This window comes from Phyllostomus hastatus, unplaced genomic scaffold (assembly GCF_019186645.2).
Source record: "Phyllostomus hastatus isolate PE091 unplaced genomic scaffold, TTU_PhHast_1.1 phas_scaffold_1066, whole genome shotgun sequence".
Taxonomy (NCBI): domain Eukaryota; kingdom Metazoa; phylum Chordata; class Mammalia; order Chiroptera; family Phyllostomidae; genus Phyllostomus; species Phyllostomus hastatus.
Window position 1 is genome coordinate 10,915,357 of NW_025334004.1, and position 12,552 is coordinate 10,927,908.

The following is a 12,552-nucleotide window of genomic DNA, read 5'->3' on the forward strand; positions in this document are numbered from 1 at the left end:
GTGGTCCTCAGGAAGTTACCACTCCTTTTTGGGCCTCAGTCTCCTCATCTAAAAAGGATGGGATGGGGCAGGACTAGATGACTTCTCGGGTGCCTCAAGATTTAGTGGTCTAGGATTCTGTGATGGCCAAGGGCAGAATGGCCAGGCCAGTCCACTAGTTCCCAGTGACCTCTGCTCCATGCAGCCCTGTCGATGCCACGCCCTCCCTGCTCCATTTGCTTGACTTCACGATTATGCTCTTTGGGAATGGTACCGCCTGAGAACTAAGCTGAGCACAGCACAGCCCCGGCCCCGGGAGGGTTTGCTCTGCTCCCTATGGCTGTTTTGAGGTCTTGTCCCTGCAAAGCTGTCAGCTCCCTGTGGGTGGCCAGTTTCCTCCCCATCTCCCCCACTGCAGACTCCCAGGTGACCTGGGCCACAGCAGGGTGTGCTGGGAGCCACAGGAGCTTTGGCATTAAATAGATCCGGGCTCTGTCCTAACCTTTGCTACTTAATAACATTTCTAATTTACTGGGGGCTTACCCTGTGCAGGCACCACATCATGTGTTTCATATCAGCTTGCTTAATACAATAACTCTGTGAAGTAGGTATTATCCTCATTATATGATGAAAAAATTGAGTTCAGCCCTGGCTGGTGTGGCTCAGAGGACTGAGCACCGGACTACAAAGCAAAAGGTTGCTAGTTCAATTCCCAGTCAGGGCACATGCCTGGGTTGTGGGCCTGGTCCCCACTAGGGGGCACACAAGGGGCAACCACATACTGATGTTTCCTTCCCTTTCCCTCTCCCTTCCCCTCTCTCTAAAATAAAATCTTTTAAAAAAATTGAGTTTCAAGGACAGCTCACCTACTTCAAGTCTTTGCTCAAATGCCTCCTTCTCAGCGAGGCCCACCCTGACCCACCCTATTTGAAATGGCATTGGCCTCTATCCCAGCACTCCCAATTTGCCTGAGCGTTGCTCTTCAACCCTGTCCCTAAACAGCACCTACCACCCTCCAATACACTATATACTTATAATGTCGCTTAGCGCCTGCCATATGTCACTGGGGCACTCAGGCACTTTCGCCCATGTTGCTCCCAGATGTATATCCCAAGTCACTAGAATTGTCACCACTCAGTAGGAGTCCGATCAGTGTATGCCGAGTGACACCTGGTTAAATGATTTGCCCAGGTGTCAGTTACCTGGAGACTGCCCCCCATAAGGACACAGGCTTTGGAGCCAGGCAGTTGTGGGTTTGAATCCCAGTTTTTGCCACTTAGTTGCCTTAGTAACTTATTCTTCCTGCGCCTCTGCTTCTTTGGTAATAAAGTAGACTAATAACATTTCTCTCCTAGGATGGGCGTGAGGATTAATGGAGATACATATGTAAAGTTCTTGGCACATGGCAGGCGCCCGTTCTGTAAATGTTAGCTCCCTTCCCTGAGGAGGGTTGTTTTTTTCTCCTCTTGTGCCTCATTTTTCTCTGACGGCCTACCCTTTAGACCACTTTGCTGTCCAACAGCGTTTCCTTAAGAGGACAAGCCGCCGAAGGAGGGGCTTGCATTATCTGGGGAGTCCGTCAGCCCCTGCTCCCTCGCCCTCCCTCTTCCTCCTTCCAGGACGTGCCTGTTGCTAAGGAGACCGAACGTCAGCCCCTGACAGGACGTGGCAGGGGGCTGACTCACACCCAGGGAGAGGGACAATGGCTGACCCTGGGGAAGGTTTGCCTCCTAGGCCGAGAGTGTGGCTGGGGGTGTCGTTCTGCAATCTGCTCCCTGAGAAAATGAGTTGGAGTGTTCATCCTCCTGCCTCCCAGAGGCTCTGGGGAGGTGACTGACAGTTCTGCCCGTGGCTGGAGTGAAGTTCCCGCTCGGGCTCCCGACCGTTGGTGCTGGTAGGCTGTGATGCCCAGACCCTGGGAGGGGGCCATAGCAGCCAGAGTGACACATAATCAAACTCCTGGCCCTCAGAATGGCACCTCCCCAGAGCAGGGCTGGCAACTGTGGGTGATTCACAACTCTGCGTCCGTGAGGGTAGCCACGGGGCCCAGCGAGCACTCAACACAGGCACTGCTATCTGTTCTTGCAGCTTGAATGTGGCCGTGGGGAGACTGTCTCGGATCTCAGGTCCTCCGGGGACTCCATTCCTTCCTTCCCAACCCATCCCTTGACCCTGGGCAGCATGAGAGAGTGTGGCTTTTGCCTAACTGGTTAGCCACTCCAAAAGGAGAAGGAAGCAGTGGAGGTGAGAGCACCGCTGGGGGCTGGACGGCCCTCATGGAGTCCTGCTGCTGTGTACCCAGCCGTGTGGCCCCGGACACACCACCCAGCTTCTCTGTGAAACCGGGACAATCAGAGCTCTTGCCTCTTGGGACTGTTGTGAGGATTATGTGAGTTGATTCTTGTGAAGAGTTTTGGTCCAAGGCAGACACTCTAAGCTCACTAGATGTAAGCTAATATTGTCATTTTATAGGGTGCATTCCTGGGAAGAGGAGTATTCTTGGGCAGAATAAAGATAGTATTATTTTTATGATTTGGCTTTTCTGGAAAAAATGGCATTCTGGCAATGCTAGCCCATCTTCCTGCTCTGCTGGCGTGAGTCATGGCCACCCCCTTCATAGGGGTCCTAGCTCCTGTATTTGCATAATCCTTCCCAGGTGCCCCCCCCCCCCCACTATTGGTCAGCTCCAAAGGCATTTACTGTTTCTGTTAAAAACGCAAAGCCAGCCAATAAAGATGTCAGGAGTGGGGTTAGGGGACAGAGAAAAGACTGAATTGTCTGTGTTTAGAAGGGGAAGGCAAGAGTTAGGGCCCCCATGGGCCTCAGATGGGAATGCAGAGACTGATGGCTTGGGTGCAGTTCAGTGCCCACTTATCTGTGACTGGTTCCGCACAGAACAGTAAATGCCCTGGACTGGGGCGGCCCTTGGCTCACAAAGTCTGGATTCCCGGCCGCTGCGGAGGCCTTATTGTTTCGGAGCAGGTAAAGCTGAGTTGGTTCACTACCCACGTATCCTCTGTGTCTTTTCGCCTTGTATTTCTTCCGACACAAGCATCTTGGGGGCAGGGAACTCGAGCCACTCATTGGAGGGACCTTGTCACATTCCTTATGAGGGGAACTTGGTGTTTGTCACACAGGAGGTTCTCAATGAATGCTTGTGAGATAAATTTATGAACAAATGCAGAGAGCTGGCTTTCTGGTATAGCAGCCCCCGAATTTAGCCAGACCTTTTAGAAGCCCCTCTGGGTCTCATTCCTACTCCATACGCAGGGCTCTGGCTGGAGGAAGCTAGTGTGGGGACAGCAGCCATGCCACTTTAACTTACCACTGCATGCCCAAAGCCTAGCTCAGTACCTGGCACATAGTAAGTGCTCAACCAACATTTGTTGAATGAGTGAATCTAATGGAAAACCTGCTTAACCTGGAGTCGGGATATTGTAGTTGTGCTCTTAACAGCTGGAGGGAGTTGGAACTCCTGTTAGTAACCCATCTGGCCCCACTGACCACGTAGGCAAAACAACAAAAATGTAAGAAACCTGCAGTGCGGGGATTCATCGTCACCGCTGATAAGCCACCCTCTGACGTTTGCTCTCACCCTGAACCTCCTGTTGTCTGTGGCCGACTGCCTCACTGGCTGTCCCGTCCCTTATTTCTTGTGTGCGCGGCCAGTCAAAGGACACGGTTATCTTGTTTACCGTTGCATTTGGAGCCAGTGCCTCCGTGGGTTTTGGATTTTACTTATATTCCTACCTTAGATCTACCCGTTTGTTCCTAAAAAGGCAGCATCTTCCGGAATGACTAGGGAACAGTCTGAGCAGTGTCCGTGCTGTCTGCTGCCCGCTGCCGAGACGGTGTGGTGGGAGAGGGCTCCAGCCCTCGCTTGGGGGCCGGCCGGCACCGTGACCCTGGGCAGATCACTTCCTCTCTCTGAGCCTCCTCTCTAGGGTCTTTCTGATCTTTAATTCTACGGCGGCGCACAGAGGTGGGCCTCTCAGGAGTGGAGTGATTTTTAAGTTGCTATATGCTTTTCTGTGAACTTGTAGCTGTTTCTATTTGAAATTTTTTCATTTAAGCTCCTGTTCTGAGTATAAAAACAGTACTAGCTACAAGGCATTTGTATTTTGTGATTTATTGGGAGTATTAATGTTATATCAGAAAATGGTAGGTTTTTTTTGTTCAATATGTTTTAAAAAGGCTTGCTGCATTCTCAAGTGTTATTCTATTATATCTTGGGGTGACTTTTTCCTCCACGAACAACAGATTTGTGATTTATAATGAACCTTCGCTACTGAGGTTGGCCATGAAAGCATTCTGCGGCCCTACATCATCCCAAAGGGCGTTCTGGCTGCAGGAGCTCCCAGTTTCCAAGCATACTGCAGAGGAAGCTGGGTTGCAAGGTCCTTTCTAAAAATCAGGGTAACCTGAGACTAGCCATGCCTGTGTCCAGTTACACATTGAGGTACCTTAGAAAAAGGGCCCTTAGGGATATGCCAGCCCAATTCTCTTATTTAGATTAGGGAAACTGAGGCCCAGAGTGAAGATGTGATTGTTCCCAGGTAAAAGGTCCAGAGTACTCCCTCCAAGTCTGGGTCTTGCTCATCTGGTCCAGATTCCAGTCTCGCACAGGTGATCATTGGCGCACACGCCCAAACCGTTGCTCATGTTCAGGGGTACTGTCCCTATCTCATGGTTTGCTTTCCAAGTGCCACATGATGGAAGGGCTGCTGCTTATTCACTATTGCAACCAGCATCTGCTTTGCCCCAGACACACTATCTTTCCACCAGCTAGGCACTAATATCCAGCAGAGGAATTATTGGCATAATTTCTCCAGAAACAGGCTAGAAGACTTAGCAAGTTCAAACTTCAACATTTTTATCAAGAATCCCAAAGGGCTACCTTTTCCCCCTCCCATTGTCACTGCCAACCCCCATTCTCTACCATAGGAAGCCAGAGCTCACAGAGCAGAAACAGGGCAGGCCAACTCGCAGGCACGTGGTACATTATTGAGTCAACTGAGCAAGCAACCACCTGAGGGCCATCTTTGTTAAGGGCAGAATAAGCTGCTCATGACACAGGAGGATACAGAAAATATAGGACTATCTTGATTCTTCTGGAGTGAGGGAGGATGGATTGGGCCGAGAGGAGACTTTCCTTTTCTGTTTTCTCAGAAAACATGCAAAGAAAGGCTTCACAAACAACCTGAAGATACACAAATATCAGTATTCCCAAACTTCCCTTTTCAAAGATGGCCGCCCCACTGTCCATTCAGAGAGCACACAGCAGAATCTACTGGGCATGGAGAGAGAGACAGGCAGCAGGAGGAATTTAGTTTTCCACAAAGGTTGTTGGTTTTTTTCCTTTATTGATGGGATTTATAATGCATATAACTGAAGGCAAAGTCCGAGGCCTAGAGAAAGGCATGAGGCCCAAGAGAGAGGCTCAGAGATTCTAAAGGCTGCAGAAGGATACCCACCTAAAAAGGCCACTTGAGCTGCAAAAAGGATGGAGCAGAGAGATAGAAAATGGGAAAAAGAGAAAGGGGGTGGGGGTGGGGTGGGGGTAGGGAAAAGTATTTGGGAGGAAGAAGACAAATACCAGTTCAGAAATTCAGACAAATACATAGTAGGAGCCAGTCTGTATCCCAGGTAGGAATAGGTGGGCTGGCCTTAAGGTGAGAGCATTTGTTTTAGGAAGTATGAGGAGGGAGAATTAGGAAGAGCAACGGCCTCTGGCCAGAATGCTGCACCCCAAGGGTCCTTCAGTTGGTGGCAGTAGTGATGGGGCTTCCCCAAGCCTCTGTCACCATTTTCCTGGAGACTTAAGAGGGGTCTAAGGAAACTCCAGCCAGCCAGGAGAAGGCAGGGGCTGGGGGCCTTGATCTGGGGCCTCCCCAGAGCACCCCAGCAGAAGGTAACCTCCTTTTGCTACTGGACTGTGGACTGCGGCCGGGACTGACTCACCCACACAGGCTGTGCCATCCTCGTTGGGCTCGTAACCCCGGCTGCACCTCTTGTTGGTCCGACACCTGTAGCTCCCATATGTGTTCACACACACGGGCTTGTCTCGAGGGCACACGAACGGGAACTGGATGCACTCATTGGTGTCTGGAAGGTAAGGGTGTCACTCACTTGGGGGGGGGGGCTTGGGTCCTTGCTCAGGCTCTGTTGCCCCTGCTCTCTGTGACTTGGGACATGTTCCTTTTCTCTGGGCCTCCACTTCCTCACTTCAGTCTCCTTGGTGGGCTTCTTCTGTGCTTGACCTCTACATGAGGGGGGTACTCAGGCTGTGTCCTGGGTCTGCTTCTATCTACCACACTTTCTCCAGGTGGGCCCTTCGTATGTGAATACTTCTAGACTTCCCGTTTCCAGCCACAACCTCTCCCTGGGGCTCCAGACTCGGAAAGCTGTCTAACTTGCATCTTCAACTTAGCAGGTCCCACATGGAACTTTAGATTCCCTCCAGTCCTCAGACCTCTTCTGCCCCCGTTCCCATCTTCCCTAACTCATTCAATGCCACTGTCATCCCCTCAGCTGCTCAAGCATAAGTCAGTGCGACCCTTGATTCTTTCCTTTTCCTCACCTCTGTAGGCAACTGAACAGCAGATCCCTTCAGTTCTGCCCCCACGGCACCCCTCTTGTCTGTCCACCTGCTTCCCGTCCTCCTGCCCCCAGCCTGTTCCCAACCAGCACCATCTCTTGCCTGGATTTCTGCAGCTGCCTCTTGACTGGCCTCCTGGCTTCCACTTCTCCCTCCAATCCAATCTGCAATTTGGCAGCCAGAGTGATCTTTTGAAAATGTAATCATGACATGCCACTCTCCTGCGTACTGGCACAGGGCTCTGAGAACCTGGTCCAGACACCTTGCTGGGACTTCAAGACTCTCCTGGACTTGGCACCTGGCTCCTCCACCCTCTCCAGGAACACCAGCCTCCTTCCCGTTCTACTGACATGCTAAGCCTTTTCCCAGCCTCGTGGTCTTCACGCTTCCCTCTGCCAGCAAAGCTCTTCCCTCAGCTATTCGTCTGGACACTTCTCATCTTTCAAGTCTCAGCTCACAGGTCCCCCTCCTTTGAGACCCTTCCTGACCACTGTGTATAGAACTGTCTCCAGAGAGCACCTTGCTTAAAAGGTTCTTAACGCCTGCAGTCCAGCTGTTGGGTCAAGGGTTGTGGTCTGTGTCCCCCACTGGGAGGAACGCCCTGTGGCGGCAGGCGGCGGGGGGGGGGGGGTGCTTGGCCCAAATTCCCAGCTCCCTGGAGGCACACACTGTCTGCTGGGCAGTGAGAAGGAAGAGGCGGCTGGAGTGGTGATCTCACAGGGTCCTTCAGGTGCACAAGGAAGACACTGGAATTTCTGTTTGGAGTGGCCAGAGTGGGGACATGGAGAGGGGAGGGGACTCATTTTCTCCTCAAGCCGCCGTGGGAGCCATTCTCCTCCACTCTCTCACACGCCCCCCAGCGCCCCCCACGGGAACACGTTCTCCCCTCCGTGCCTGGCGCACTCCTCTTCGCCCCTCAGGCCTCAGCTTAGACCTTGCTCTCTCTGGGGCACGTTCTTGAGCCCTCCCTGGGCTGCTTCAGGGCCCCGCCTTTGCGCTCTCACAGAGCAGCCCCCAGCCCCGGTCCCTCAGCCCAGCCCTGCTCTCACTCTGTGGGCATTGCTGCTCACTTGCGTGCCTCTCCCATTGGCTCTCAGCCCCTTGAAGACGAGTCTGTATGTTCTGTTTACTCTCGTATCTCAGTAGCAAACCCATTTGCTTGGGGCTGACAGACACCTGCCGAGTGGATTGAGGAAGAATGCTTCCTGAGGGCCGAAAGGTAAGAGGCATCCTTGACCTGACCCCTCATTGCTAGCCAATGGCACAGAAGACATCTGTGAGCCTTCTGGATGCGGAGACTCAAGGCTGGCCTTCTTCTCCCAGCCGTTGGGGGACTTTCAGAAGGTCACTGGACCTTCCCAGAGCTGCTGTCCTGGCAGCCACCTGCCCTCCGTACTGCATAAGGCTGCAATCCCCTTCGGTACCGAGATCACAATCTACACCCTGGTTTGCTCCAAGGCCCCTGGCAATGCCCGCCCCTGCCTGTCAGCCCCCTTGCGTGCTGCTCCACCGGCTGGCCAGGCTGAAGCCGCCACAGCCCCCAGGAGCCAAGCCTCCCTGTGAGCACTGTCCCGGCGGTTTGTGTCTCATGGCCATTCTCATTCTCTCTGTATTTACGGCAGGGAAGCACTGACAATTCCCCAAACTGTGGTGATTCAGTTAGCTGGTCGCTAGTGTTACTCCCACCTTAGTGAATCACATGGTGGTTGTCTCTGCATCTGGAGCTCCAGAGACAAACAACATGTTCCCCTCCCCACCTTTCCACACCTTGTCTGCAACCTGAGCCTTGCCAGGGCTCAGGCTGAGTGCTCCCAAGGAGATGCTGGCCTCTGCCCCACCCCCCAGTGCCTGCACGCAACTCACCCATGCAATGGCCATTTTCCTGCTGGGAGAATCCTTGGCCGCACTGCAAGGTGGGCAGAAGCAGAGACACTAGTGAGTTGAGAAGATCCCATCTCAGGTCCCCTCCGAGTCACGGCCACAGAGCTGCTGCCACCCTGACCCCAGAATGAGAAATACTTTTAGCTCTGGGCCTGGGGGCAGCCCCTCCCTGCCAGGATCTCCTCCGTTGCACTGAGAATAGGACACTGGTGGGGAGTGTGTGCCGGGGGTTGGGGGGAGGTGGTGGTGAGGGGAGGCCAAGAACAGGCCCAGTCCGAACTCCTGCTCATTCCCCTCATGTAGCACCCGCGTGTCTGGGCCAGAATGGTCAGCACAGACTGGCCCTCCCATGGCCTTGCCTTGAGTCTGAGGCTGGGCCTCCATTGGGGTAAAGTGTGATGAGTGGGGGGAGAAGCTTGCTGAGGTGTCTGCTCACTCCCCACCCTCTTCTCTGAGACCCTTCCCCACTCATAGCTGTGGGCGTCTGCAAGCCGGGCTCTCCCCCACCTCCCTGGGCAGGGCCCCCTGGGCCAGTGGTGCGCATCCCAGCAGGAGCAGGGAGGCAAAGGCATTGTGGCCAGAATTTGAACTGAGGCTGAGACAAATTTGGAAACCTGGTCATGCCAGGCTGTGGGGGCTTTGCTATGTCTATGTGAGGGTCTCAGGGACAGCAGACTGGTGGCAGGTCAGGGGATTCGAGACAACACTTTATACAAAATGGGGAAAATGTCAACTGTCGGTGCCGAGCAGTGAGGGGCGGAGGGGATACTGGGGAAGGGTGGTGTCCTCCTCAGCCCGGGGCCAGCGCACTAATGACAAAGGTCCTGGAGCTCTCCTGGGGCAGAGGCCACTGAGCTGCCATGGTTTCTGCTCATCCTTCTCCTTCACTGGGATTTTGTGAGCTTTCCTAGAAGTCTCCTTACAAGGCCCCTCTTCTGTGTGAACTTGAGTTCCTGTTGTTTACAACCAACTGAGCCCCTCAGAGTTGGAACACAGAGCTCCTCCTCCAAGAGCCCCCAGAGGCCCTCTCCCACCCTCCAAAGCAACAGGAGGCTCGTCGGAGACTTGGAAAGAGCTGAGAAGGAGACAGGAGACTTGGGGTCCACTCTTAACTCTGCTCACAACTGGCTGTGCAGCCTTGGTCTCGGCTTTCCTCCTCTGTAGAATGGGCGCACAAATCCTGCCACTACCCTGGGCATTCTGTGAGGAGCAGCAGAGATGTGTGCATGGTACTGCGCACACTACAAATGGTAGGATCACTGTGAAGCCTGCCCTTTGTAAGACCTCCATTGTTCTAGAGGCAGAGTCTGCAAATGCCTGGGAATCCGGCTCCAGCCCATGGGTCTGTGGACGGGCTCTGAGGCCCAGATGCCCTTCTCACCTCCAGCGAGGCTGGGTCCTGCAGTCTGTCCTCATCCTGGGGGTAGGGGATCTCTAGCACCGAGTTCATCTCCCCGCTGGCCACGTTCCGGCTTGCCACCTTGCCGTCGGGCCACGTGACCTCCACGCTGCTGGCTTCGTCCTTCCCTGTGAGACAGAAGAGAAAGAAAGCATCAGCAGCAGAGAGAGGGAGGGGGCGTTCTCAGAAGAAGTATCCCTCGTTCCTTTGTTCATTCACTTAATGAAGAACATTAGTTGAGCACTCTGAGTGCTGGGGCAGCCACGAGCAGGGCCGGCGAGGCTCACTCCGTCGGAGCAGCACTGCCCAGCAGAGCATTCTGCGGTGGCGGCGTCCCCTGTGCGGTGCCGTCCCCTGTGCGGTGTGGCGCGGCAGCCACTAGCCACAGTGGTCGGTGAGCACTCGAGGTGGGGCGAGTGTAATAAGGAAATGAATTTTAAACTCTATTTCATTCTAATTAAGTTACATTTATTGACAGCCACACATGGCTAGTGGCTACCACATGGCTAGTGTTTACCACACTGGAGAGTGCCACTCGAGAATTTATGCCCAGTGGGGTGTCCAACCTGCGGCCCATGGGCTGCATGTGGCCCGAGATGGCTATGAATGTGACTTAGCACAAAATCGTAAATTTACTTAAAATCATTTTTTTTTTTTTTTGCTCATCAGTTTTCATTAGCATTTGTGTATTTACTGTGTGGCCCAAGACAACCGTTCTTCTTCCAGTGTGGCCCAGAGACGCCAGAAGGTTGGGCACCCCTGCACAGGCCAGTCTTCATGAGTCTGTTTTGGGGGGGCAGGGGGGAAGCAGGTTGACTGCACTGTGCTGGTGGGAGGGGGCTAGCTGGGTGCCCTCGGGACAAACCCCAGCTCTGCAGCCGACTCTCAGTTGACATGTTTGTATTTATGTTTGTTGATATCCATAGCCTGCCAGAGGCCAAGCTCTTTCTGTCAGCGGAGTGTCCTAGTTCTCAGGGAGCGTCCCCTCTAGCGGGGACAGACAGACAAACAGGTGAACAGATAGGCAACCTCAGATACTGAGGAGCTCGGAGAAGAAAACAAAAGTAGGGAAGTGGAGCAGAGAGGGCTGGCTGGGGGCCTTCTCTGGTCAGGGCGGTTGGGGATAGGCTCTCGGAGAGATGACATGTGAGCAGAGCTCTAAACAAACGCCGAGGACAAAGACCCAGACGGTGGGGGGCACAGGAGAGAGGCCGCTCTGCGAAGCTGAGATGTTTACAGAAGCTGGTGGAGACGCTCAGAGAATATTCCCAGGGAACCTGTCCGCACACGTCCACAGAGCGATGCATTGCATGGCCAACAGAAAACAAGCTGGAGAGATTTGTCAGATGTTTAGGCGTTGTCAAAACCGACCCCGGCTCCCTGCCTCCGGTACCAGGCCTGTCACGCGGCAAGGTCAGGCTAATGGTGATGGATTGGGGTGGACAGCACGGCAAGCCGAGCTTCACCTGCGGGGGGAGGCTGCTCTCCTAGTCAGCTACCTGGGGAAGAGGGCAGCGTTCAGCAGGGAGGGGGGGGGCCGCCCCTCGTTAGCACCCACCCAAGCTGCCCAGATGTGGGTGGGTGCCCAGGGGTCACACACCCCAAAACACTCCCCCAAGCACCATTTGTGGGCTGAGTGAATGATGTGTCACCCCTGTGGATGTGCGACTTCCCTCTGAACGTACGCACACAGATGCTGCTAGGAAACACGTGAAACCGAAAAGCTCTGTTGAATTTATAGTGGCTTCTGGCCTTTCTTGTCTGTCTATGGGCTTTACAGTGATAGGTACAGTGGAGATGGAGGGTAGTTTGTGAAACATCTTCACGTATGAATAGGGTTCCCATGTTTTAGAAAAGGCGTGGACGCCACGTCCAGACCGGGCAGGGAGATCCCTGTGCAGGCTCACAAGCAGAGGTGGCTCTGGGGGAGGGGCTGAGACAGCGTGGAGGGGGAGGGCACAGCTGCTGCTTTCTCCTGAGTCCCAGCCTCCTTGGAACATTGCAGCCTGCCTGCTGCTGTGTTGGAGTTAATGAGGGCAGCGACCAGCTGCCACACCCTGGAAGTGGTGGAGGCGAGGGGCCCCTCCTCTGTGGGCAGTGGGCAGCAGGACCAGGGAGAAGCCCCCCGGGGAGCAGAGACTCCCACACACGGTGCAGCTTCTCTTCCCTCCCAGGCCGGCCTTCCTGGTTCTGGGATTCGCTTTATTCAGCCAGAAAACATTGCTCATAGCCCCACTGTTCCCCCACTCCCTCATTCTCTAATAATTCCTTTTGGGGGGAGCGGGTAGAAATGGGCTTGAGGTGTCAGCAGACTTTTTCTGTTTTGAAGTAGTTTCTAGAGGTTCAACAGACCTGGCATTTGTAGGGCGTGCAGCGTCCAAATTGAGCGGCATATGTAAAAAGTAAGCATTTTTCCATTAAAAAAGGAGACAAAGAGAAGCAACTGTTTCTCACCTAAGCCAACAGAACAGCTACATGAATACATTTTCCAGACTGACTGAAGTGCCACAAATAACTCAACAGAGTCGCCGAATATTCATAGACAATCACAAGTTTATATCCTGTATTCGCAGCACGTAGTTCTGAGTCCTGCTCGCTCCCTTCCTCCGGCCCCGGGGAGGGGCCGGGGCTCCCAGGTACGTAAGCTGTGAGAGCACAGCTCTGGAGGACTTGCTTTGCTGCTGTTGATTATTTC

General features: G+C 53.8%; 1 protein-coding gene across 1 annotated transcript in view; it reads right to left on the reverse strand.

Moving 5' to 3' along the window:
• Positions 1-5,337: 5,337 nt before the first annotated feature.
• The window catches only part of CRTAC1 (cartilage acidic protein 1), a 136,827-nt gene continuing 129,612 nt past the window's right edge, over positions 5,338-12,552 (reverse strand). Inside the window, exons 12-15 of the mRNA XM_045854395.1 lie at positions 9,840-9,985; positions 8,441-8,483; positions 5,941-6,084; positions 5,338-5,471 (exon numbers count right to left, since the gene is read on the reverse strand). Coding sequence (XP_045710351.1) covers positions 5,353-5,471; positions 5,941-6,084; positions 8,441-8,483; positions 9,840-9,985 — 452 coding nt within the window. The 3' untranslated portion in view covers positions 5,338-5,352. The remainder of the gene's footprint in view (positions 5,472-5,940; positions 6,085-8,440; positions 8,484-9,839; positions 9,986-12,552) is intronic.